General features: G+C 45.6%; 1 protein-coding gene across 18 annotated transcripts in view; it reads right to left on the bottom strand.

Annotated features, from left to right (window-relative positions):
- The window catches only part of LOC137376532 (CAP-Gly domain-containing linker protein 4-like), a 373251-nt gene that overhangs the window by 294292 nt on the left and 52707 nt on the right, over positions 1 to 26252 (bottom strand). For 17 of the 18 annotated variants that reach the window (XR_010976270.1, XM_068045256.1, XM_068045255.1 and 14 more), the window contains one exon: positions 25509 to 25658. The exons of the other annotated variant lie outside the window; for it this stretch is intronic. Coding sequence is in view for 16 of the 17 variants with exons in the window: in XM_068045256.1 (XP_067901357.1) it covers positions 25509 to 25644 (136 nt within the window). In the remaining variant the exon portion in view is untranslated. The remainder of the gene's footprint in view (positions 1 to 25508; positions 25659 to 26252) is intronic. 18 annotated transcript variants of the gene reach the window in all.

Here is a 26252-nt window from a genome sequence, read left to right as displayed (position 1 = left end):
GAAGTAAGATTTTAAAGTAACAAAAACACTACCTATATTTTGAGTTGGCTGAATGTACACTTCTTGGCCAAATTCAGGAAAGTCTACTGATAAGAAATCGTGCACAAAATAAACACATTGGGCAGAATTTTTACTGAACCGACCTGCATGGATAGAGTCGGTCAGAAAGTAATGGGGAATCTTCAATTCGGTCTGACGTCACAGCTGGGCCTCCAGTTGGGCAGGGTGTCAGTCACTGCCGGCTGCAGCAGTGGGTAAGTGCACGCCGGATACAGGGGAGGGGGAAGAACGATCATGGGAGCAGCCAGTCCCGGCGAGGGAGGTTGGGGGCCTGATGGGAGGGCAGGTCGGATGTCTTGTAATAGGGGTGATGGTGGCGGATTGAGGCCTGGCCGTGGTAAGGGGATTGGGGTCCTCATGGGAAAGGTCTTTGGAAGTGGGGGACCCAATCACGGAGGCTCCTCAGGCAGGCACCTGGATCCAGGAGGTAGGTGTGAAGGCATTTACCTCCTGAATCCACCAAGTCCTCACCTCGAGGAAGCTACTGAGCCACTGAGCCACCCGACACTCGGGAAACCCAGCAGACAGCAGTTAAATGTCAAAAGCCGAATGAGCCTCATTATCGTACTTAAAGTTGAAATTTACCTCCTTGGATCAGGTTGGTCGTCTGACTGCTCACCTACCTTCCGACCTCAGACAAAGCTGAAAGTGGGCAGATTGGAGGCGGATTTGGGTTGGGAAACAGATTTCTGAGACTTTAATCACCACCCCACCCAAACCAACCTATTGCTTTTCAGTTAAAATCCAGCCCATTAGCCCTGGTTTTCTAATCCCGACAAAATTTGGATGGGGGAGCTATTTTGGTCTAATGTTCAAATTTAGACCCTCCACTTAATTCAAATAGGTTCCTGGCGCATCGAAAATAGTGATGTAAAGTTAGAAAATTGGTCCATCCAGCTGCTCTTCAACAGGTGCTTTAAATTCTTCGAAGGTTCCACCAGCTGGGTAAAGGTGCATGTGCAGAATACATTTTACAGATGTGTGCAAAGTTTGCCACGGATTAGATTGCAGCATTTAGTCATGATGCCTTTGTCATCCTGTTGCAGGAGGTAAGTTGACAAAGAGTGGACCTCTTTGGAGCAAAAGGTCCCCTGTGCCCAAAAAGCCTGAGGCCCGGGCTGCCTCAAAGGAGATTTCAAAATGAGTCATATCAATGAACTCTCCAAGGTTGGTTGGGCCTGCTAGCAGATAAAAAGCATTTTGGTGGTATCAAAAGAAGTGCCAGGATAATTGTAACCATTTTTGCATACATTAGTGCTGTTCTGTTATCCAAGATGTGGCCCTGATTCTATTGCCAGCCAAGCTAGCACATAGCTTTGTTCTATTTCTGCAAAATACCTTTATTCCATAGACATGCTACATTGCCACTGGAGGCCAACAGCTCCACCTACAAAGATATAAGTTTGGATCTTTGTTTTGGGGTCAGAACCCCAACACCGGGAGAAATTTCCGGGTCTCCACCCCGCATCAAGTCGCTGCCTAACGCCCAATGCGATCTTTGACCATCAGGCCAATTAGTAGCCAGGATACGCGCTCACCGTCCACTTAAGGACAGCACGCGGCCTCCTGAGGCTGGATGTCCGATAGCAGGACCTCCAGCAATGACACATTGGCAGACCCATCATCTGAGGTGGGAGCTGCCGATGCAGGTAAGGGAAAGAGAGGACGCCTCACGATGGCGGCGGCCTCTGAAGAGATGGTTAAAAATGTTGATCATTAAAAAGACCACAGCTGCCAGGCCATCATCATGAAGTGGCAACCCTTCCAGTGAATGGCCAGCAGCCGCAGCTGTGGCCCAATGGCTAATGTAGTTACGGGGTGGGGGGGTTTGGTGTCCCTTGGGTGAATGGAACACTGGCACACCCGCCCCCGCCCCCCCCACAACAGGATGCCACTGGGAGGCCGCCTGCATCCCCTGGCCTAATGGGGGACTCACCATCCCCACCCCACCACCCGTCTGCCTCCACAGCCATTTAAAAATTCGGCCCACAGGGTGAGATTTTAACTCATTCAAAACTCACCCACTTGCACAGAATTAAAATCTTTCCCATAGACAAGTCAAACACAAAACAGTTATGCCTTCATAACCACTAAGCAGACTGATGTAAGTACACACACATATTCCCCTCAATTAGGATATCTTCAAGTTGCTTAGTGAGGAATGAGCTCTTTATTGCCTAATTAACAAGGAAAGATTCAGACCACAAGTCGTGCACTAAACACGATTACAAATCATAACCTGGGTGCATGAATGCCTAATAATCAGGCATATATGTAATCAGAATTACCTGGCAGTTGAGTTGCAAATCATGAAGGGACAGTTACTCAACAAAATAAGCAGCATAGGTTAGTATCAATGTAAATTAGTGCGAATGGATGCTCAGTATGAACCAAAGTGGTAACTAGACTCTGAGGTTTTAAATTTATGAGATTACTTTGAGTAATTCCTTAGATAGCTAACAAGTTAAGAGCTTAGAAAAGCCAGTCTATCAAATGGCGCAGTGGTTAGCACTGCAGCCTCACAGCTCCAGTGACCTGGGTTCGATTCTGGGTACTGCCTGTGTGGAGTTTGCAAGTTCTCCCTGTGACCCTGTGGGTTTTCGCCGGGTGCTCTGGTTTCCTCCCACAGCCAAAGACTTGCAGGTTGATAGGTAAATTGGCCATTGTAAATTGCCCCTAGTGTAGGTAGGTGGTAGGGAATTACTGTAGGGTTAGTATAAATGGGTGGTTGTTGGTCGGCACAAACTCAGTGGGCCGAAGGGCCTGTTTCAGTGCTGTATCTCTAAATAAATATGTAATTAACATTCAGAGCTTACACAACCTCATTGGTTGAGTCAATCTCCTTCCTACCCTCATCCCAATTTATCTGTTTCACTTGGATCTGTGGTTCTGAATGAACCCACTTTACACATTTGATGATATCTAAGCTGGCTCTCCGCTCTCATTTCTTGATCTCAGGCTACTTATAAGTAAGTGACTCTCTTAGTTCTACCTGTAATAGGCAAGTATAGCCACAACTTAACTTCTCATATCTGATACTTGGTCCTCAAATGTCCCTTGCATGGCAACAGTTTAAGAGTCACGAGGAGGTTCTTCCCTGGACCTGAACCAGAAATAATGAATCATAGAACCAGACCACTTGCCCCATCGTATCTGCGCCAGCCGAAAAATGAGCCACCTAGCCTAATCCCACTTTCTATCATTTGGTCTGTAGCCCTGCAGGTTACGGCACTTGAGCTGCATATCCAGATACCTTTTAAATGAGTTGAGGGTTTCTGCCTCTACTACCCTTATAGGCAGTGAGTCCCTCTGGGTGAAAAAACTTTTCCTCATCTCCTGTCTAATCTTTCTGCCGATCACTTTAAATCTATGCCCCCCAGACACTGCTAAGGTAAATAGGCCCCCACAATTTCATACATTTCAATCAAATCTCCCCTCAGCCTCCTCTGTTCCAAGGAGAACAACCCCAGTCTATTTGATCTTTCCTCATAGCTGCATTTTTCCGGTACTGGCAACATCCTCATAAATCTCCTCTGTACCCTCTCTAGTGCAATTACGTCCTTTTTGTAATGAGGGGACCAGAACTGCACACAGTACTCATGTTGTGGCCTAACTACTGACTTATACAGTTCCAGCATAATCTCCCTACTCTTATATTCTATACCTCGGCTAATAAAGGAAGGGATTCCATATGCCTTCTTAACCACCTTATCGACTTGTCCTACTACCTTCAGGGATCTGTGGACATTCATTCCAAGGTCCCTCACTTCCTCTACACCTCTCAGTATATTCCCATTAATTGTGTATACCTTTGCCTTGTCTGACCTCACCAAATGCATCACCTCACACTTCTCCAAGCTGAATTCCATTTGCCACTTTTCTGCCCACCTGAACAGTCCATTGATATCTTCCTGCAGTCTACAGCTATCCTCCTTGCTATCAACCACACAGCCAATTTTTGTGTCATCTGCAAACTTCTTGATCACGCCCCCTACATTTACATGCAAATTGTTAATATATGCCAGAAAAAACAGGGGACCCAGTACTGAGCCCTGTGGAACGCCACTGAAAACAACCTTCCAGTCGCAAACAACACCCATCAACAATTACCCTTTGTTTCCTGCCACTGAACCAATTTTGCATCCACCTTGCTACATTTCCCTGATCCCATGGGCTTTTCTTTAACCAGTCTGCCGTTTGGGACCTTGTCAAAAGCCTTGCTAAAAATCGATGTAGACTACATCAACTGCACTATCCTCATCAATCCTCCTTGTTACTTCTTCAAAAAATCAAGTCAAGTTAGTCAGACACGATCTTACCTTAACAAATCCATGCTGACTATCCTTGACTAATCTGTGCCCTTCTAAGTGACAGTTTATCCTGTCTCTCAGAATTGATTCCAATAATTTGCCCACTACTGAGATTAGACTGACTGGCCTGTAATTATTCAGTCTATCTCTCACTCCTTTTTTAAACAAAGGTACAATGTTAACAAACCTGCAATCCTCTGGCACCACACCTGTATCCAGTGAGGACTGGAAAATGATGGTCGCTATTTCCTCCCTTGTTTCTTTTAACTGCTTGGGGTATATTTCATCCACCCATGGCGATTTATCCACTTTCAAGGATGCTAATCCCATTAATACTTTCTCTCTCCCTATGTTTATCACATCCAATACTTCACACTCCTCAACTACAATACCTCCATCGTTCCCCCTCTTTTGTGAAGAGTGACGCAAAGTATTCATTAAGAACCATAACAACATCTTCCGCCCCCACACATAGGTTAACTTTTTGGTCTTTTATGGGCCCTACTCTTTCCTTAGTTATCCTGTTACTCTTAATATATTGATAAAACATCTTTGGGTTCACCTTGATTTTGCTTGCCAATATTCTTTCATGCCCTCTCTTTGTTTTCCTAATTTCCTTTTTGATTTCACCCCTCTACTTTTTATACTCCTCTCGGCTTTCTATAGTACTGAGTTCTCAGTGTCAGACTTAAGCTTTCCTTTTCTGCTTTATCTTACCCTGTAAGCTCCTTGACATCCAGGGGGCTCCAGATTTTGGCCTTCCCAGATTTTCTCTTTGTGGGAACATGTTTAGTCTGATCCCCTTGAATCTTCCCTTTGAATTCCTCTCACTGCTCTGATACCGATTTACCTTCCAGTAGCTGTTTCCAGTCCACTTTCATTAAATCACTCCTCAGCTTAGTAAAATTGGCCTTGCCCCAATTGAGAACTCTAACTCCTGTTCTATCTTTGTCCTTTTCCATAATTATGTTAAAATTAACTGAATTATGATCACCACCACCAAAATGCTCTCCCACTGCCACTCCTTCCACCTGCCCAGCTTCATTTCCTAAAACTAAGTCCAAAACTGCACACTCGCTTGTCGAAGTTGCTACATACTGGCCAAAAATGTTTTCCTGAATGCAGCTCAAGAATTCTGCTCCCTCAATTCCTTTCACACTATAACCATCCCAGTTAATATTGGGGTAGTTAAAAACCCCTACGATTATTACCCTATTGTTTTTGTACTTCTGAGATGTGCCTACATATTTGCTCTTCTATCTCCCTCTGACTGTTTGGGGGTCTATAGTACACTCCCAGCAGTATGACTGACCCTTTCTTGTTCCTTAGCTCAATCCATATGGCCTGATTTGATGATCCTTCTAACATATCATTGTGTCTGTAATTATGTCTTTGAACAAAATTACCCCCCCCCCACCCCACCAACTCTTTTTTTATCCCCTCCTGATCATGTTTGAAAACCCTGTAACCAGGAACATTGAGCTGCCATTCAAGTCCCTCCTGAAGCCATGTTTCTGTATTGGTATGATATCATACTGCCACATATCGATCTGCCCTCAGCCCCTCTGCTTTATTTGCTATACTCCTTGCACTTGACAATGAATTAACTGTATAAAAGATTGCATTAACTATTCATTTCCCAGGACTTGGTTCAACAGCTAAACTCCACAAGGCACTGTCAGGCAGTTTACAGGCTATTTTCCTTATGAATCTCAAAGGGAACCCTTCAGGCAATTTTACATGGCACTGTTCCTATAATATACTTCAGTTTCTTTTCCTGCATTTCGTCACCAATGGTATAATTGCAGTTCCCATGAGTATAACATGACTTTTTGTCGATTTTATCTTTCAGAAGCTGGCTATTTTAAGGAACTCATCAAATAAGGTAACTTGTAGAACTACATGATTTAACACATTGAATACAGAATTTCTTGCCCAATTCTTAACAGAGAAACAAATTCTGAAAACAGTTAAAACATAAACATAATTTTTTCTTCCTCTTAAATATTTTACCTTCCCTGGAAATCATGATTATACAACAGAAACAAAACTACAGAATTAGAACTTCATAAATCTCTGATGTAGCAAAACAGTTGTGCATTGCATAAAAGCACCTGTTCTAACAGGCCAGAGAACTAAATCTTCCCCTACCAGCATGGATTCATCAGGATTACAATCGTCAGTTATGTTCAGATCATGGTGACAAATGTCCAGAGAACCAATGTGCTCCAAACATAGTGCTTGAAGGTCAGCAGAGCATTACTTGAAGCTTAAATCAAAGAACATGTGGATCACCCCATATACCTCGCTCATGCACTGAAGAATAAAGACATTGCTGTCTTCATTTTATATTTTTGAAAAATTGAAATGAAAGCTATTCCTTCAGAATGAAAAACTAGAGTCAATCTGTTTTGCATTCAGAAACCAATTAACATAAAGTTACTCTGGTAACTGCTTATTTGAAACATTATCACGAGAGGTTTCAAAGATACAGTTATGATCTCTATTCATGGGCAGTTGCGAAGCCCAGTTGTGAGAAAATGTGCAAAAGAAGCCACAATTTCACTTTGCCTCTAAGAACTGTTAATTGCCCTGTTCAAACGAAACAGTTTTACTGTAGAATCCTCTTATAAAACCCATCTGGTTCACTAATGTCCTTTAGGGAAGGAAATCTGCTACCTCTACCTGGTCTGGCCTACATGTGACTCCAGATCTACAACAATGTGGTTCACTCTTAAATGCCCTCTGAAGTGGCCTAGCAAGCTTAAGTAAAGGCTGGCTCGGATCTGCAAATGAAACCCGACCCGAGCCCGACAGAACCACATCCGACTCCAGCCCGACCCCGCCCGAGTCCTTCCATTTTTTCCACGCACGACCTGAGCATCAGTTAACCTACCTTCCGTTTTTCACTTTGTTGCTTATCTGCACAAGCTTAAAATAACTGTAAAAAACCACCTTTCATGCCCAACTAGTAAATCAACACTGGAGCCACTTACGTGAGGTTGTGACAGAGCATGTCCGACCTGGCTCGACACGACCCGAGCCAGAATGTCAGTCCCGGAAGCGTGACCCGACCTGACCCAAACCCGACACATGTTGTCGGGTCCCGTCAGGTTTAGGTCAGGTAGCCGACCTTTAAGCTAAAACAACATCTGTCGGGTTCGGGTCGGGTCTCCCTTCCGGGACCAGCATTCGGGCTCGGGTCGGGTTGGGTTGAACGTGGACAGTGCTGCCTTTCTCCAGGAAGTAATCTTCAAATGAACATTCAGGACATCAAGGCAGGAAACGTGCAGTCCACACTCCGCTCTCTGCAGTAAAGCCTGGCTACCCGACTAAACCCAACTACATGTGTCGGGCTCGGGTCATGTCGGGCATTTAAAAAAATGAAAGGACTCAGGCCCAGGTCGAGTTCTAATTTTGTACCGAGCCAGGCTTTATAGCAAGCCACTCAGTTGTATCTAGCTACTACGAAGTCAATAAAAAAGAATGAAACCGCATGGACCACCCAGCGACCACCTAGGCACCAGAAACAACAACAGCAGCAAACCGAGCCCTGTCGACCCTGCAAAGTGTTCCTGACGAACATCTGGGGGCTTGTGCCAAAGTTGGGAGATCTGTCCCACAGATTAGTCAAACAACAGCCTGACGTAGTCATATTCACGGAATCATACCTGACAGACAATGTCCCAGATACTGCCATCACCATCCCTGGGTATGTCCTGTTCCACCAGCAGGACAGACCCATAAGAGGTGGCAGCACAATGGTATACAGTCGTGAGGCAGTTGCCCTGCGAGTCCTCAAAATCGACTCCGGACCTCATGAAGGATTATGGCATCAGGTTAAACATGGGCAAGGAAACCTCCTGCTAATTACCACCTACCGCCCTCCCTCAGCTGATGAATCAGTACTCCTCCATGTTGAACAGCACTTGGAGAAAGCACTGAGTGTGGCAAGTGCGCAGAATGTACTCTGGGAAGGGGACTTCAATGTCCATCACCAAGAGTGGCTCGGTAGCACCACTACTGACCAAGCTGGCCGAGTCCTAAAGGACATAGCTGCTAGACTGCGTATGCGGCAGGTGGTGAGGGAACCAACAAGAGGGAAAAACATACCTGACCTCGTTCTCACCAATCTGCCTGCTGCAGATGAATCGGTCCATGACAGTATTGGTAGGAGTGACCACCGCACAGTCCTTGTGGAGACGAAGTCCTGCCTTCACATTGAGGATACCCTCCATCGTGTTGTGTGGCACAACCACCATGCTAAATGTCCCAGACACTGCCATGACCATCCTCGGGTATGTCCTGTCCGACCGGCAGGACAGACCCACCAGAGGTGGCGGCACACTGGTATACAGTAGGGAAGGAGTTGCCCTGGGAGTCCTCAACATCAACTCTGGACCCCATGAAGAGACATGGCATCAGATCAAACATGGACAAGGAAACCTCCTGCTGATTGCCACCTACCGCCCTCCCTCAGCTGATGAGGCAGTACTCGTCCATGTTGAACACCACTTGGAGGAAGCACTGAGGGGGGCGAGGGCACAGAATGTACTCTGGGTGGGGGACTTCAATGTCCATCACCAAGACTGGCTTGGTATCACCACTACTGACCGAGCTGGCCGAGTCATAAAGGACATAGCTGCTAGACTGGGTATGCGGCAGGTGGTGAGGGAACCAACAAGAGGGGAAAACATACCTGACCTCGTTCTCACCAATCTGCCTGCTGCAGATGAATCGGTCCATGACAGTATTGGTAGGAGTGACCACCGCACAGTCCTTGTGGAGACGAAGTCCTGCCTTCACATTGAGGATACCCTCCATCGTGTTGTGTGGCACAACCACCATGCTAAATGTCCCAGACACTGCCATGACCATCCTCGGGTATGTCCTGTCCGACCGGCAGGACAGACCCACCAGAGGTGGCGGCACACTGGTATACAGTAGGGAAGGAGTTGCCCTGGGAGTCCTCAACATCAACTCTGGACCCCATGAAGAGACATGGCATCAGATCAAACATGGACAAGGAAACCTCCTGCTGATTGCCACCTACCGCCCTCCCTCAGCTGATGAGGCAGTACTCGTCCATGTTGAACACCACTTGGAGGAAGCACTGAGGGGGGCGAGGGCACAGAATGTACTCTGGGTGGGGGACTTCAATGTCCATCACCAAGACTGGCTTGGTATCACCACTACTGACCGAGCTGGCCGAGTCATAAAGGACATAGCTGCTAGACTGGGTATGCGGCAGGTGGTGAGGGAACCAACAAGAGGGGAAAACATATTTGACCTTGTCCTCACCAATCTGCCTGCTGCAAATGCATCGGTCCATGACAGTATTGGTAGGAGTGACCACCGCACAGTCCTTGTGGAGACAAAGTCCCGCCTTCACATTGAGGATACACTCCATCGTGTTGTGTGGCACTACCAACGTACTAAATGGGATAGATTTCTAACAGATCTAGCAATGCAAAACTGGGCATCCATGAGGTGCTGTGGGCCATCAGCAGCAGGAGAGTTGTACTCAACCACAATCTGTAACCTCATGGCCCGGCATATCCCCCACTCTACCGTTACCATCAAGCCAGGAGACCAAGCCTGGTTCAATGAAGACTGCAGGAGGGCATGCCAGAAGCAGCACCAGGCATACCTCAAAATGAGGTGTCAACTTGGTGAAGCTACAACACAGGACTACCTGCGTGCCAAACTGCGTTAGCAGCATGTAACAGACAGAGTTAAGCGATCCCATAACCAACGGATCAGATCTAAGCTCTGCAGTCCTGCCGCATCCAGCCATGAATGGTGGTGGACAATTAAACAACTAACTGGAGGAGGTGGCTCCACAAATATCCCCATCCTCAATGATGGGGGAGCCCAGCACATAAGTGCAAAAGATAAGGCTGAAGTATTTGCAACAATCTTCAGCCAGAAGTGCCGAGTTGATGATCTATCCGGGCCTCCTCCTGAAGTCCCCAGCATTACAGATGCCAGACTTCTGCCAATTCGATTCACTCCGTGTGATATCAAGAAACGACTGAAAGCACTGGATACTGCAAAGGTTATGGGCCCTGACAATATTCCAGCAATAGTACTGAAGATCTGTGCTCCAGAACTTGCAGTGCCCCTAGCCAAGCTGTTCCAGCACAGCTACAACATTGGCATCTACCCGGCAATGTGGAAAATTGCCCAAGTACATCCTGTGCACAAAAAGCAGGACAAATCCAACCCGGTCAATTACCACCCTATCAGTCTGCTCTCAAACATCAGTAAAGTGATGGACGGTGTCATTGACAGTGCTATCAAGTGGCGCTTGCTTATCAATAACCTGCTCAGTGACGCTCAGTTTGGGTTCCACCAGGGCCACTCAGCCCCAATCTCATTACAGCCTTGGTTCAAACATGGACAAAAGAGCTGAACTCAAGAGGTGAGGTGAGAGTGACTGCCCTTGACATCAAGGCAGCATTTGACCGAGTATGGCATCAAAGAGCCCGAGCAAAACTGAAGTCAATGGGAATCAGGGGGAAAACTCTCCGCTGGTTGGAGTCATACCTAGCGCAAAGGAAGATGGTTGTGGTTGGCGGAGGTCAATCATCTGAGCTCCAGGACATCATTGTAGGAGTTCCTCAGGGTAGTGTCCTAGGCCCAACCATCTTCCGTTGTTTCATCAATGACTTTCCTTCAATCATAAGGTCAGAAGTGGGGATATTCGCTGATGATTGCACAACGTTCAGCACCGTTCGTGACTCCTCAGATACTGAAGCAGTCCGTGTAGAAATTCAGCAAGACCTGGACAGTATCCAGGCTTGGGCTGATAAGTGGCAAGTAACATTCGCGCCACACAAATGCCAGGCAATGACCATCTCCAACAAGAGAGAATCTAACTATCTCCTCTTGGCATTTAATAGCATTACCATCGCTGAATCCCCCACTATCAACATCCTAAGGGTTACCATTATCCAGAAACTGAACTGGACTAGCCATATAATTACCGTGGCTACAAGAGCAGGTCAGAGGCTAGGAATCCTGCATGAAGTAACTCACCTCCTGACTCCCCAAAGCCTGTCCACCATCTACAAGGCACAAGTCAGGTGTGTGATGGAATACTCTCCACTTCCCTGGATGGGTGCAGCTCCAACAACACTCAAGAAGCTCGACAAAGCAGCCCGCTTGACTAGCATCCCACCCACAAACAGCCACTCCCTCCACCACCGATGCACAGTGGCAGCAGTGTGTACCATCTACAAGATGCATTACAGCAACGCACCAAGGCTCCTTAGACAGCATCTTCCAAACCCGTGACCTCTACCAACTAAGATAAACAAGGGCAGCAAATACATGGGAACACCACCACCTGCAAGTTCCCCTCCAAGTCACCATCCTGACTTGGAACTATATCGCCGTTCCTTCACTGTCAAAATGCTGGAACTCCCTTCCTAACAGGACTGTGGGTGTACCTACCTCACATGGACTGAAACGGTTCAAGAAGGCAGCTCACCACCACCTCAAGGGCAATTAGGGATGGGCAATAAATGCTGGCCTGGCCAGCGATGCACACATCCCATTAATGAATAAAAAAAAGATCACTGATTGCAGTTATCACTCTTGAAATTGAAATTTCAAGAACTATGCTTCTTGCATGCTATATTTTTACTAATGCTTGTAGAGATCATTTGCAGATTGTCCATTTATTTAAGTATGACTGATTGAAACAGAGCACTTGGCAACAATGATAGCCCACTGAGAGCCGACCCCCCCTTCTCTGCAGCTCCTATCCCGTGAAACCCATCCTGCCCTGCCTTACCTATGGCCTGGGTCCAGGGCCTCAGGTGAGACCAGTACCGGCAGCAGCCACAACTTCCACAGTGGCACTGCTCAGTTAAAGAGCTGCTAGCCTCTGATCGGCCAGCAGCTCTTAGCAGGTGGGACTCTGCCGCCGGGGTCCTTGATCTAAGGCCTATTTGGCACTTGATCTGGTGTGCCTTCCCCAGAGGAGGCAATGCGGGGCTCTCGCCGGCGCTTTTGCCGGTAGTCGAGAACCCATTGCCCAGATAAAATCCCGGTCAATACTCCAGTTGAGGCCAACCCAGTGTTTTGTGCAGGTTTATCATATCATGAAGGCTGATAAATCTCCCGGGCCTGATAATCTACATCCCAGACTACTTAAGGAAGTGGCCCTAGAAATAGTAGATGCATTGCTGGTCATTTTTCAAAATTCTATAGACTCTGGAACAGTTCCAACAGATTGGAAGGTAGCTAATGTAACCCCACTATTTAAAAAAGGAGGTCGAGAGAAAACAGGGAATTATAGACCGGTTAGCCTGACATCAGTAGTGGGGAAAATGCTAGAGTCCATTATAAAAGATGTAATAGCAGAGCACTTGGAAAACAATGACAGGATCGAACAAAGTCAACATGGATTTACGAAAGAGAAATCATGTTTGACAAATCTACTGGAATTTTTTGAGGACGTAACTAGTAGAATAGATAAGGGAGAACCAGTGGATGTGGTGTATTTGGACTTTCAGAAGGCTTTCGATGTCCCACATAACAGATAAGCATGCAAAATGAAAGCACATGGGATTGGGGGCAAGGTATTGACATGGATAGAGAACTGGTTGGCAGACAGGAAACAATGAGTAGGAATAAACGGGTCTTTTTCCGAGTGGCAGGCAGTGACTAGTGGGGTACCACAGGGATCAGTATTCGAACCCCAGCTATTCACAATATATATTAATGATATAGATGAGGGAATTAAATGTAATATATCCAAGTATGCAGACGACACAAAGCTGGGTGGGAGTGTGAGCTGTGAGCAGGATGCAGAGAAACTCCAGTGCGATTTGGACAGGTTGAGTGAGTGGGCAAATACATGGCAGATGCAGTACAATGTGGATAAATGTGAAGTTATCCACTTTGGTGGCAAAAACAGAAAGGCAGATTATCTGAATGGCGATAGATTGGGAAAGGGGGATGTGCAGCGAGACCTGGGTGTCCTTGTGCACCAGTCACTGAAAGTAAGCATGCAGGTGCAGCAGGCAGTTAAGAAGGCAAATGGTATGTTGGCCTTCATAGCGAGAGGATTCGAGTACAGGAGCAAGGATGTCTTGCTGCAATTAAACAAGGCCTTGGTGAGACCACATCTGGAGTATTGTGTGCAGTTTTGGTCTCTTTATCTGAGGAAGGATGTTCTTGCTATGGAGGGAGTGCAGCAAAAGTTAACCAGACTGATTCCTGGGATGGCAGGACTGACGTCTGAAGAGAGATTGGGTCGATTAGGCTTGTATTCGCTAGAGTTGAGAGGAATGAGAGGGGATCTCATAGAAACCTACAAAATTCTAACAGGACTGGACAGACTAAATGCAGGAAGGATGCTCCCGATGGCGGGGGAGTTCAGGACCAGGGGTCAGAGTCTAAGGATAAGGGGTAAGCCATTTAGAACTGAGATGAGGAGGGATTTCTTCACCCAGAGAGTGGTGAACCTGTGGAATTCACTACCACAGAAAGCAGTTGAGGCCAAATCATTAAATATATTCAAGAAAGAGTTATAGTTCTTAGGGCCAAAGGGATCAAGGGATAAGGGGAGAAAGCGGGAACAGGGTACTGAGTTTGGATGATCAGCCATGATTGTATTGAATGGCGGTGCAGGCTTGAAGGACCGAATGGCCTACTCCTGCTCCTATTTTTCTATGTTTCTATCTTCCTTGCTTTTGTACTCTGTACCCCTACTTATAAAACTCAGGATCCCATGTGCTTTATTAACTGCTTTCTCAACCTGCCCTGCCACCGTCAATGATTTATGCACATATACACCCAGGTCTCTCTACTCCTGCACTCCCTTTAGAATTGTACCCTTTATTTTATATTACCTCTCCTCGTTCCTCCTACCAAAATGAATCACTTCTCTGCGTTAAATTTCATTTGCCACTTGTCCATCCATTCCACAGCCTGTCTGTTCCTCTTGAAGTTCACACTATCCTCCTTGCAGTTCACAATACTTTTTTGTGTCATCTGCAAATTTTTAAATTGTGCCCTATACACCCAAGTCTAGGTGATTAATATATATCAGGAAAAGCAGGGGTCCTAGCACTGACCCCTGGGGAACCCTACTGTACACCTTCCTCCAGTCTGAAAAACAACCATTCAACACTACTCTCTGTTTCCTGTCACTCAGGCAATTTCGTATCCATGCTGCTACTGTCCCTTTTATTCCACCTGCTCTAACTTAGCCGACAAGCCAGTTATGTGGCACTTTATCAAATGCCTTTTGGAAGTCCATGTACACCACATTACCTTCATCAACCATCTCTGCTACCTCATCAAAAAACTCAAGCAAGTCTGTTAAACACAATTTGCCCTTAACAAATCCATGCTGGCTTTCTTTAATTAATCCACATTTGTCCATGTCACTGTTAATGATGTTCGAAATCATCACTTCAAAAAGCTTTCCAACCACTGAGGTTAAACTAACTGGCCTGTAGTAGTGGGGCTTATCCTTACCCCCTTTCCTGAACAAGGGTGTAACATTTGCAATTCTCCAATCCTCTGGCACCACCCCTATATCTAAGGAGGTTTGGAAGATTATGGCCAGTGCCTCTGCAATTTCCACCCTTACCTCCCTCAGTATCCTTGAATGCATCTCATCCGGTCCTGGTGAATTATCAACCTTAAGTACAGCCAGCCTATCTAATACCTCCTCGTTATCAAATTTTAGCTCATCCAGTGTCTAAACTACCTCCTGTTTCACTATGACTTGGGCAGCATCTTCTTCCTTGATAAAGACAGAAGCAAAGAACTCATTTAGTACCTCAGCCATGACACCTGCTTCCAGGCGTAAATCGCCTTTTAAGTCCCTAATCGGCCCCACTCCTCCTTTTACCACTCTTTTACTATTTATATGCCTATAGAAGAATTTGGATTCCCTTTTATGTTAGCTGCCAATCCCTTCTCATACCCTTTCTTTGCTTCTCTTTTTTTTCAATTCCCCTCTGAACCTTCTATATTCATCCTGATTCTCACTTGTATTATCCTCCTGACATCTGTCATATGCACCCTTTTTCTGCTTCATCTTACTCTATCTCTTTCATCATCCAGGGAGCTCTGGATTTGTTTTCCCCAACTTTCCCGCTCTCATGGGAATGTACCTCGACTGTATCCAAAATGTCTCCTCTTTAGAGTCAGCCCAATGTTCCGTTGCAGTTTTGCCTGCCAATCGTTGATTCCAATTTACCTTGACCAGAACCGTTCTCACACCACTGAAGTTGGCCCTCCCTCAATTAATTATTTTTACCCTGGATTGCTCCTTGTCCTTTTTCATAGCCTACCTAAAACTTACGATACTATGATCACTGTCTGCTGAACATTCCCCGACTGACACTTGATTCTCTTGGTCCACCTCATTCCCCAGAACCAGATCCAGCAATGCCTCCTTTCTTGTTGGACTGGAAACATGCTGATGTAGAAAATTCTCCTCAACACACTCGAGAAATTCTTGCCCCTCTCTGCCCTTTACACTATTAGTATCCCAGTCTATATTAGGTTAATTAAAATCCCCATTATAACTACTCTATACTTTTTGCATCTCTCTGTAATTTCCTTGCAAATTTGTTTCTCTATATCTTTCCCATTTGTTGGTGGCCTATAGAACATACCCAGCAATATAAAGGTACCTCTATTGTTTCTTAGCTCTAAGGATTCTGTTCTTGGCCCCTCTAGGATATCCTCTCTCTCTCCAGCATAGTAATGACCTACTTAATCAATACTGCTACCCCTGTTTCTTTCTTTCGTTCCCTATCTTTCCTGAGCACCTTGTATCCAGGAATATTTGGTACCCAGTCTTGTCCTTTTTTGAGCCACGAGCAGGAAAGTTAGGGCAAACAAATTCAGACAAAAGATATAGAGTAAGATGAAGTAGAAAAAGGGAGCATATGACAGAAGTCAGGAGGATAATACAAGTGAAAACCAGGCTGAATATAGAAGGTTCAAAAGGGGAATTGAAAAAAAAGAGAAGCAAAGAGAGGGTATGAGAAGGAACTGGTAGCTAACATAAAAGGGAATCCAAATGTCTTGTATAGGCATATAAATAGTAAGAGTGGTAAAAGGAGGAATGGGGCCGATTAGGGACCTAAAAGGAGATTTACACCTGGAAGTAGGTGTCAGGCTAAGATACTAAATGAGTTCTTTGTTTCTGTCTTTACCAAAGAAGAAGATGCTGCCCAAGTCATAGTGAATGGGGAGGTAGTTTAGACATTGGATGGGCTAAACTTTGATAAACATCATATTTATACATGGCCATCTGTATCTGCAGCTCACCAACCTTATTTTCCACACTCCGGCATTCACATACATGCAGAGTAAACCTAATGTAGACCTTATTACATTCCCTCTTACTCTTATCCCACCTAATAACATACTATTTCCTATTCTAGTGCCATCTTTTTTTAGAATTAGAACATTACAGCGCAGTACAGGCCCTTAGGCCCTCGATGTTGCGCCGACCTGTGAAACCATCTGACCTACACTATTCCATTTTCATCCATGTGTCTATCCAATGTCCACTTAAATGCCCTTAAAGTTGGCGAATCTACTACTGCTGCAGGCAGGGCGTTCCACCCCCTTACTACTCTCTGAGTAAAGAAACTACCTCTCACATCTGTCCTATATCTATCACCCCTCAACTTGAAGCTATGTCCCCTCGTGTTTGCCATCACCATCCGAGGAAAAAGACTCTCACTATCCACCCTATCTAACCCTCTGATTATCTTATATGTCTCTATTAAGTCACCTCTCCTCCTCCTTCTCTCCAACGAAAACAACCTCAAGTCCCTCAGCCTTTCCTCGTAAGACCTTCCCTCCATACCAGGCAACATCCTAGTAAATCTCCTCTGCACCCTTTCCATAGCTTCCACATCCTTCCTATAAAGCGGTGACCAGAACTGCACGCAATGCTCCAGGTGCGGTCTCACCAGAGTTTTGTACAGCTGCAGCATGACCTCGTGGCTCCGAAACTCGATCCCCCTACTAATAAAAGCTAACACACCATATGCCTTCTTAACAGCCCTATTAACCTGGTTAGCAACCTTCAGGGATTTATGCACCTGGACACCAAGATCTCTCTGTTCATCTACACTACCAAGAATCTTCCCATTAGCCCAGTACTCTGCATTCCTGTTACTCCTTCCAAAGTGAATCACCTCACACTTTTCCGCATTAAACTCCATTTGCCATCTCTCAGCCCAGCTCTGCAGCCTATCTATGTCTCTCTGTACCCTACAACATCCTTCGGCACTATCCACAACTCCACCGACCTTAGTGTCATCTGCAAGTTTACTAACCCACCCTTCTACACCCTCTTCCAGGTCATTTATAAAAATGACAAACAGCAGTGGCCCCAAAACAGATCCTTGCGGTACACCACTAGTAACTAAACTCCAGGATGAACATTTGCCATCAACCACCACCCTCTGTCTTCTTTCAGCTAGCCAATTTCTGATCCAAAGCTCTAAATCACCTTCAACCCCATACTTCCGTATTTTCTGCAATAGCCTACCGTGGGGAACCTTATCAAACGCCTTACTGAAATCCATATACACCACATCCACTGCTTTACCCTCATCCACCTGTTTGGTCACCTTCTCGAAAAACTCAATAAGGTTTGTGAGGCACGACCTACCCGTCACAAAACCGTGCTGACTATCTCTAATGTACTTATTCTTTTCAAGATGATTATAAATCCTGTCTCTTATAACCTTTTCCAACATTTTACCCACAACCGAAGTAAGGCTCACAGGTCTATAATTACCAGGGCTGTCTCTACTCCCCTTCTTGAACAAGGGGACAACATTTGCAATCCTCCAGTCTTCCGGCACTATTCCTGTCGACAATGACGACATAAAGATCAAGGACAAAGGCTCTGCAATCTCCTCCCTAGCTTCCCAGAGAATCCTAGGATAAATCCCATCTGGCCCAGGGGACTTATCTATTTTCACACTTTCCAAAATTGCTAACACCTCCTCCTTGTGAACCTCAATCCCATCTAGCCTCGTAGCCTGAATCTCAGTATTCTCAACAACATTTTCTTTCTCTACTGTAAATACTGACGCAAAATATTCATTTAACACTTCCCCTATCTCCTCTGATTCCACACACAACTTCCCACTACTATCCTTGATTGGCCCTAATCTAACTCTAGTCATTCTTTTATTCCTGATATACCTATAGAAAGCCTTAGGGTTTTCCCTGATCCGATCCACCAATGACTTCTCGTGTCCTCTCCTTGCTCTTCTTAGCTCTCCCTTTAGATCCTTCCTGGCTAGCTTGTAACTCTCAAGCGCCCTAACTGAGCCTTCACGACTCATCCTAACATAAGCCTTCTTCTTCCTCTTGACAAGCGCTTCAACTTCTTTAGTAAACCACGGCTCCCTCGCACGACAACTTCCTCCCTGCCTGACAGGTACATAGTTATCAAGGACACGCAGTAGCTGCTCCTTGAATAAGCTCCACATTTCGATTGTTCCCATCCCCTGCAGTTTCCTTCCCCATCCTACGCATCCTAAATCTTGCCTAATCGCATCATAATTTCCTTTCCCCCAGTTATAATTCTTGCCCTGCGGTATATACCTGTCCCTGCCCATCGCTAAGGTAAACCTAACCGAATTGTGATCACTATCACCAAAGTGCTCACCTACATCTAAATCTAACACCTGGCCGGGTTCATTTCCCAGTACCAAATCCAATGTGGCATCGCCCCTGGTTGGCCTGTCTACATACTGTGTCAGAAAACCCTCCTGCACACACTGGACAAAAACTGACCCATCTAAAGTACTCGAACTATAGTATTTCCAGTCAATATTTGGAAAGTTAAAGTCCCCCATAACAACTACCCTGTTACTCTCACCCCTGTCGAGAATCATCTTCGCTATCCTTTCCTCTCCATCTCTGGAACTATTCGGAGGTCTATAAGAGACTCCCAACAGGGTAACCTCACCTCTCCTGTTTCTAACCTCAGCCCATACTACCTCAGTAGACGAGTCCTCAAACGTCCTTTCTGTCGCTGTAATACTCTCCTTGATTAACAATGCCACACCCCCCCCTCTTTTACCATCTTCTCTGTTCTTACTGAAACATCTAAATCCCGGAATCTGCAACATCCATTCCTGCCCCTGCTCTACCCATGTCTCCGAAATGGCCACTACATCGAGATCCCAGGTACCAACCCATGCTGCAAGCTCACCCACCTTATTCCGGATGCTCCTGGCGTTGAAATAGACACACTTTAAACCAGGTTCTTGCTTGCCAGTGCCCTCTTGCGTCCTTGTAACCATATCCCTGACCTCACTACTCTCAACATCCTGTACACTGGCACTACAATTTAGGTTCCCATTCCCCTGCTGAATTAGTTTAAACCCCCCCGAAGAGCACTAGCAAATCTCCCCCCAGGATATTGGTACCCCTCTGGTTCAGGTGAAGACCATCCTGTTTGTAGAGGTCCCACCTACCCCAGAAAGAGCCCCAATTATCCAGGAAACCAAAACCCTCCCTCCTGCACCATCCCTGCAGCCACGTGTTCAACTCCTCTCTCTCCCTATTCCTCGCTTCGCTATCACGTGGCACGGGCAACAACCCAGAGATAACAACTCTGTTTGTTCTCGCTCTAAGCTTCCAGCCTAGCTCCCTAAATTTCTGTCTTAAATCCCCATCTCTCTTCCTACCTATGTCGTTGGTGCCTATGTGGACCACGACTTGGGGCTGCTCCCCCTCCCCATTAAGGATCCCAAAAACACGATCCGAGACATCACGAACCCTGGCACCTGGGAGGCAACATACCAACCGTGAGTCTCTCTCGTTCCCACAGAACCTCCTATCTGTTCCCCTAACTATGGAGTCCCCAATGACTAATGTTCTGCTCCTCTTCCCCCTTCCCTTCTGAGCAACAGGGACAGACTCTGTGCCAGATATCTGTACCCCATTGCTTACCCCTGGTAAGTCGTCCCCCGCAACAGTATCCAAAACGGTATACCTGTTGTTGAGGGAAACGGCCACAGGGGATCCCTGCACTGCCTGCTGGTTCCCTCTCCTTCCCCTGACGGTAACCCATCTACCTACTTCTTTTACCTGAGGTGTGACTACCTCCCCATAACTCCTCTCAATAACCTCCTCCGCCTCCCGAATGATCCGAAGTTCATCCAGCTCCAGCTCCAGTTCCCTAACGCGGTTCTCGAGGAGCTGGAGTTGGGTGCACTTCCCACAGATGCAGTCAGCAGGGACACTCTTGGCGACCCTTACCTCCCACATTCTGCAGGAGGAACATACAACTGCCTTAACCTCCATTCCCACTATTCCAAATTCCCAACAAATCTACTGAAAAACCAAAAAAAAACAAAAAGTCAAAACTTGTTAGGTTAGCAATCCAACGGACAGAACTTCCTAAATAAAAAGCTTACCTTATCAACACACCAGAGTCCTTTTTTTTTTGGTTAGAGGAGGAGGGTGGGTGGGAGACACTACACGTGTAGTGTCTCGGGTACAGCCACCACACAAATATATACCTTTTTCCTTACCCAGCAGTCCCCTGGTCCTCCGAAAACAAAAGGGAATTCACTTTTAAACTTACGCTGAAATTGACTTCACAGCTGTAAGCCCGTTCACGCACCTCCGTTGCTATCCAAGCTGCAGTCACCTGTCTTTCCCAATTCTCTGTGCACTGCTGTGCACCTCTCTAATATCACCTCCTGGTTCCCACATCCCTGCCAAGTTAAATTTACACTCTCCTCAGCAGCACTAGCAAATTGCACGTCTAGGACATTGGTCCCGGCTCTGTTTAGATGCAACCCGTCCAGCCTGTACAGGTCCCATCTTCCCCCAGAGCCGGTCTCAATGTCCCAGGGATCTAAAGCCCTCCCTCCTGCACCATCTCTCCATCCACGCATTCATCTGCTCCATCCACCTATTTCTATGCTCAGTAGCATGTGGTACTGAGAGTAATCTAGAGATTACTACCCTTGAGGTCCTGCTTGCTAGTTTCCTCCCTATCTCCCGAAACTCTGCCTGCAGGATCTCATCCCTCTTTCTACCCATGTTGTTCGTACCTATATGGACCACGACCTCTGGCTGCTCACCTTCCCCCCTCAAAGTGCTCCCCCCTCAGCCACTCAGTGACATCCTTGACCCTGGCACCAGGGAGGCAACATACCATCGTGGATTCACATCTGCGGTGGCAGAAACACCTGTCTGTTCCCCTAACTATAGAATTCCCTATCACTATTGCTTTTTCAATCTTCCTCCTGCCCCCCTGTACAGCTGAGCCAGCTGTAGTGCTGTGGATTGGACTCTGGCTGCACACCCCAGAGGAACCGTCACTCTCACCAGTATTCAGAACATAATACTGATTGGAGAGTGAGATGCACTCAGGGGACACCTGCACTACCTGCCTGGTTGTTCTTGACTGCCTAACTGTCATCCATTCCCTCCCGAATAGCACATGCTTAAGCTGTGGGGTGAACACATCTATAAACGTGCTATCCATGAAACACACATTCTTGCAGATGCACCACAGTGATGCCAGCTGCTGCTCAGGCTCCGAAATGCGTAGCTGGAGCTCCTCTAGCTGACGGCACTTTTTGCACATGTGGTTATCCAGGACATGAGAAGCATCCCAGAGTTCCCGCATGGAACAGGATGTGCACTCCACAGGTACGAGCTGCCCTTCCTTGCCTCTATTTAATCGACCATTAACTTACTACTTAAATAAATTCACCAGCTATTCACCAATCAGTGCTTCTCTTGTGCTGATGTCACTTTATTTTATAGGGATGTTAACTGAAATGCTTTTATTTAACTCTTATTATCTAAAAACCCTAGATTTTAATTTACTGAAAAATTCAGACTTCTTTAGTTTTACTATCTCTTATTATTCAATTTCAACTTTAACTGATTGATTAATTAGCATTAATTTTAATTATATGCTAAATGATCAAATTGGCTTTAATTTTTATACTAATTAATCGATCAAGTCTTACTTTATGGTTGATTAATTTAGATTAAATTAAAAGCTTAACAGTGTACTCATCCCAAATGACTCCTTGTCCTGTGATGTTACTTTGCGATTATTTTTCTTCTTTCTCTCCTGTTCAGTTCAGACTCACAGATCACAACCTCATCTGCTCCCAACATGCTTGACACCATTTCTGATCTGCTTTACAGTGATCCCAGTGTGCTTCACACTGCTCTTATCCCTGTTTGCTTCAAAGACAAACCAACTCAAATTTTGGCAGCAGTGGGATTCAAACCCATGCCTCTGCAGACACTGGAACCTTAACCCAGGGCCTTAGACTTCTCAACCACACAAATAAATGGCCTGCACAGGGAGCAAACCCGCAACCTTGCCATTATTAGTACCACAGTCTAACCAACTGAGCTAACTGGCCATTGTAAAACTCCATTTCACTACTTGCAGACATCCAGCCTCCGTTGGAGGTCTGTGCAGCCCATATATTCTGTATGCAACAACCCATCTTGACAGCTTACCACAGAGAAAACCCAGCTATTGCTTACCAATAGACTCGAGAGAGAGCAACTTTTTAAAATACGAATGGTGAGTTTTGGAGATTACCGTGCTTGTCTGCGAAGAGGTGCAGAAACCCCAGAAAAACAGCATCAATGCTGTTTACCAAATTTTGAGATCCTTTCATTGGAGTTTGAGAGGCCTTTCCACTGAAGTGAAAAGCACCAGAACTCCTTTGGAAATTCACCCCCAGCATTTATTACCACTTGATGGACTGACTCCAGTTTGATTATTTGTTTTGTGCTATTTGATATATTTTGACTCTTTTTGCTTTGGTATATTATTTAATCTGTAAACAAATCTGACCAACTCATTTAACTTGTACATTTAGTCTGGCAATGTGTTATTTTTAGCCTCCTGAATAACAGGAGAATGTGGTGGGCATCATATGTATTCTCCAGTAAGATATTTTTATTCGTTTGGGGGATGTGGGCGTCACTGGCTAGGCCGGCATTTATTGCCCATCCCTAGTGATATTATTTGGGGTTAATTTTTAAAACTAAGCACAGAGCAACACACAGTTTTTGTTCATAGGGATTTGACTGTAGTCTATTCATGAACTCAAGAAAAGTGTTGGTAAATATCCCAAAAAGTACAACATGCTACCTCAAGTAGGGTGGCAAGGGAGATCCACTAGTTACATCTAAAGTGTAACCTTTTTCTTCTTTGAAAGATTTTTTTACAGTGGGTAATAATTCCTCATATTTTTAAAATTTCCTTTTACCAATTTGATCTCGTATCACCATGTCTTTATTTATTTATCTCACTACAGGTATTTGGCTTCACCCTAGGGCCCAACCTGCAATCACATTTCCTCGGACATGAACGTGATGACTCTTACCATCAAATTAAAAGGGAGTGTCCATTTTAGCAAATTTTCCAAAGAACTGACCAATATTTCATCAAACCTGTGTGGACATACGCAACTTACTCTGCGCTTATAACCATTTTATCTGGGAACATGGAAACATGCATCTATAGCTTGCCTAGGTCCTTCTAAATGTTTATTGTAACTCTACAGAGTTCCTTGGACTGTGACAATAATTGAAAATTACCACAAACCTCAGAAACCATTCAGCACAGCTGCTTGATGACTACAGGCAGCAACACAGCCTAAAAGAGATACTCTGGTATCACTGTTAATCCAAATCATTCTGTTATTACACCAGTTTATATACAGGGATAGGCACCAACATGCTGCACCACGGACATTTGACAAAATTATTGACTCAGTCACGGACATGGGGGCAATTAATTTGTACACAAAGTGTATAGCCAACTTTATGCCATCAAAACACAGTCCAATTTAAAACACATTTCTCCTAATTTAGTGAGTACCTGGCATTGTTTTTGCTTGCACAAGTAGTCAATGCCTGCCCACACACTTGATGTAGTGATGCGGAAAATCCAGATAGATGTCCATCTGTCAGGTGTGATCTTGATTTCTTTCTCTCCCCTCTCATTCGCTCTCTCCCTCTCTATGTCAAACCTTATACCCGCTCTGTGTCCATCTCTCACCCCTTTCTCTCTCCTCTGTGTCCATCTCTCTCCCCCCTCTCTCTCTCTTCCCCTCTCTCCTCTCCTGTTCTTGCCCTCCTCTCTCCGCTCCCTCTCCCTCTCTATTTCTTCCCTCTCCCTCTCTCTCCTCTCCTGTTCTCTCCCCTCCCTCTCTTTATCCTCTTCTCTCCCCCTCTCTCTCCCCCCCTCTCTCTCCCCTACCCTCTCCCTCTCTTCCGTCCCTTCTCTCTCACCCCCTCTCTCTTTCTCTCTTTCTCCCTCTTTCCCTTTCTCCCCCACTTTTCCTCTCTCTCCCCTCTCTTGCTCTCCCTCCTCTCTCCCCTCTCCTTCTCAGCCTCTCCTTCTCTCCCTCCCCTATTCCTCTCTCTCTCCTCCCTGATCTCTCTCCCTTCTCACTCTCTCCCCCTCTCTCTTTCCCTCTCCCCCCTCACTCTATCCCTCTCTCCCCCTCCTGCACACCCCCCCCCCTCTCTCTCCTCCTTTCTCTCTGTGACAGTTTCAGAGAGCTGAAACTCTCCCCAGAACAACTTTATGATTGGTCAATTTTTTAAAGAAAAAATTCACAGCTGCCAGTTTCACATCTGACATGTGCTCAGAGCAGGAACAGCAGCTTCCGAACTCAGGACAAGTTCGTGGTTTTCAGCTGGCTTTTTTAAACAAAATTGGAACCCACCGGAAAACCCCGAACTTGTCCGGAGTTCGGAAGCCGATGTTCTCGCTCCCAGCACCTGGCAGCTGTGAATTTTTTTAAAGTCGGACTTGCCTGGAAAGAAGAAGCCAATGTGAAATTTCTCATCCCTGAAATTACCAGTCAAGGACCTCAAAATCTTTACCATGGACACTGGTGTCCATGTACGGGCATGTTGCTGACCCCTGTTTCTGTATTAGTGTGACTCCATTGTATAAGTTTTACACAGAATCCAGAACAAAAGTCACAATCTACTACGTAAATAGATCAAAGATATAATCCATCATTGAAAAGACTAAACTGGTTTATGAAAGGACAGTGAATAATAGTCCATTCATTCCCAAAGCTGGTTGTTGAAAAAAGTACTGCTTACCACAATCTGTAGGCATAGGTGCTGAAACTACTGGATGGACAACTGGCCTCTCAGAATCTGTAGATACAGTACTGTAACTTCCACTCACAGAGTCTTCATCATTGGAAGGTTCTACAAAAGGGTCTTCTTTTGTCATTTCAATGCTAGCCCCTGTAGAAAGTAACATAAGTTTACAATTCTATTGATAGTATGATCAATTCATTTAAAAAGAGATTCCATGATGGGTTGGCTCAGTCACTCACACCTTTCCATGTTTTTGATTTGTCCTAGCATCAGTCATGTATAGGGCTTCGTCTTCAGTAGTATAGTGGTGGAAAACATGCTTCAGCCTTTTGTACTGTGAAGCATACATTAGTAGTAACCTACAGAGAGCACTTAGAGATATAGAAAGATAGGATTCCTCAATGGCCCAATGAATTTATTGAGAAACTGAGCCATCAGCAGGCCCCTCTTTATACTGCTTTAAAGGAATTCGGCAAATTCCTACTGGCATTTATGGCTCAAATGGGGAGTCGGTGGCGTAGTGGTAATGTCACTGGACAAGTAACCCAGAACCCCAGGCTAATGTTCTGGGGACATGGATTCAAATCCCACCACGGCAGATGGTGGAATTTGAATTCAATTAATAAAAAGAAATTTGGAATTAAAAAGTGAGTCTCGTGGTGACCATGAAACCATTGCCGATTGTTGTAAAAAACCCATCTGATTCACTAATGTCCTTTAGGGAAGGAACTCTGCCGATCT

The sequence above is a fragment of the Heterodontus francisci genome, chromosome 13 (assembly GCF_036365525.1).
Source record: "Heterodontus francisci isolate sHetFra1 chromosome 13, sHetFra1.hap1, whole genome shotgun sequence".
NCBI classification, from domain to species: domain Eukaryota; kingdom Metazoa; phylum Chordata; class Chondrichthyes; order Heterodontiformes; family Heterodontidae; genus Heterodontus; species Heterodontus francisci.
This window is presented reverse-complemented; position numbering and strand designations above follow the sequence as displayed.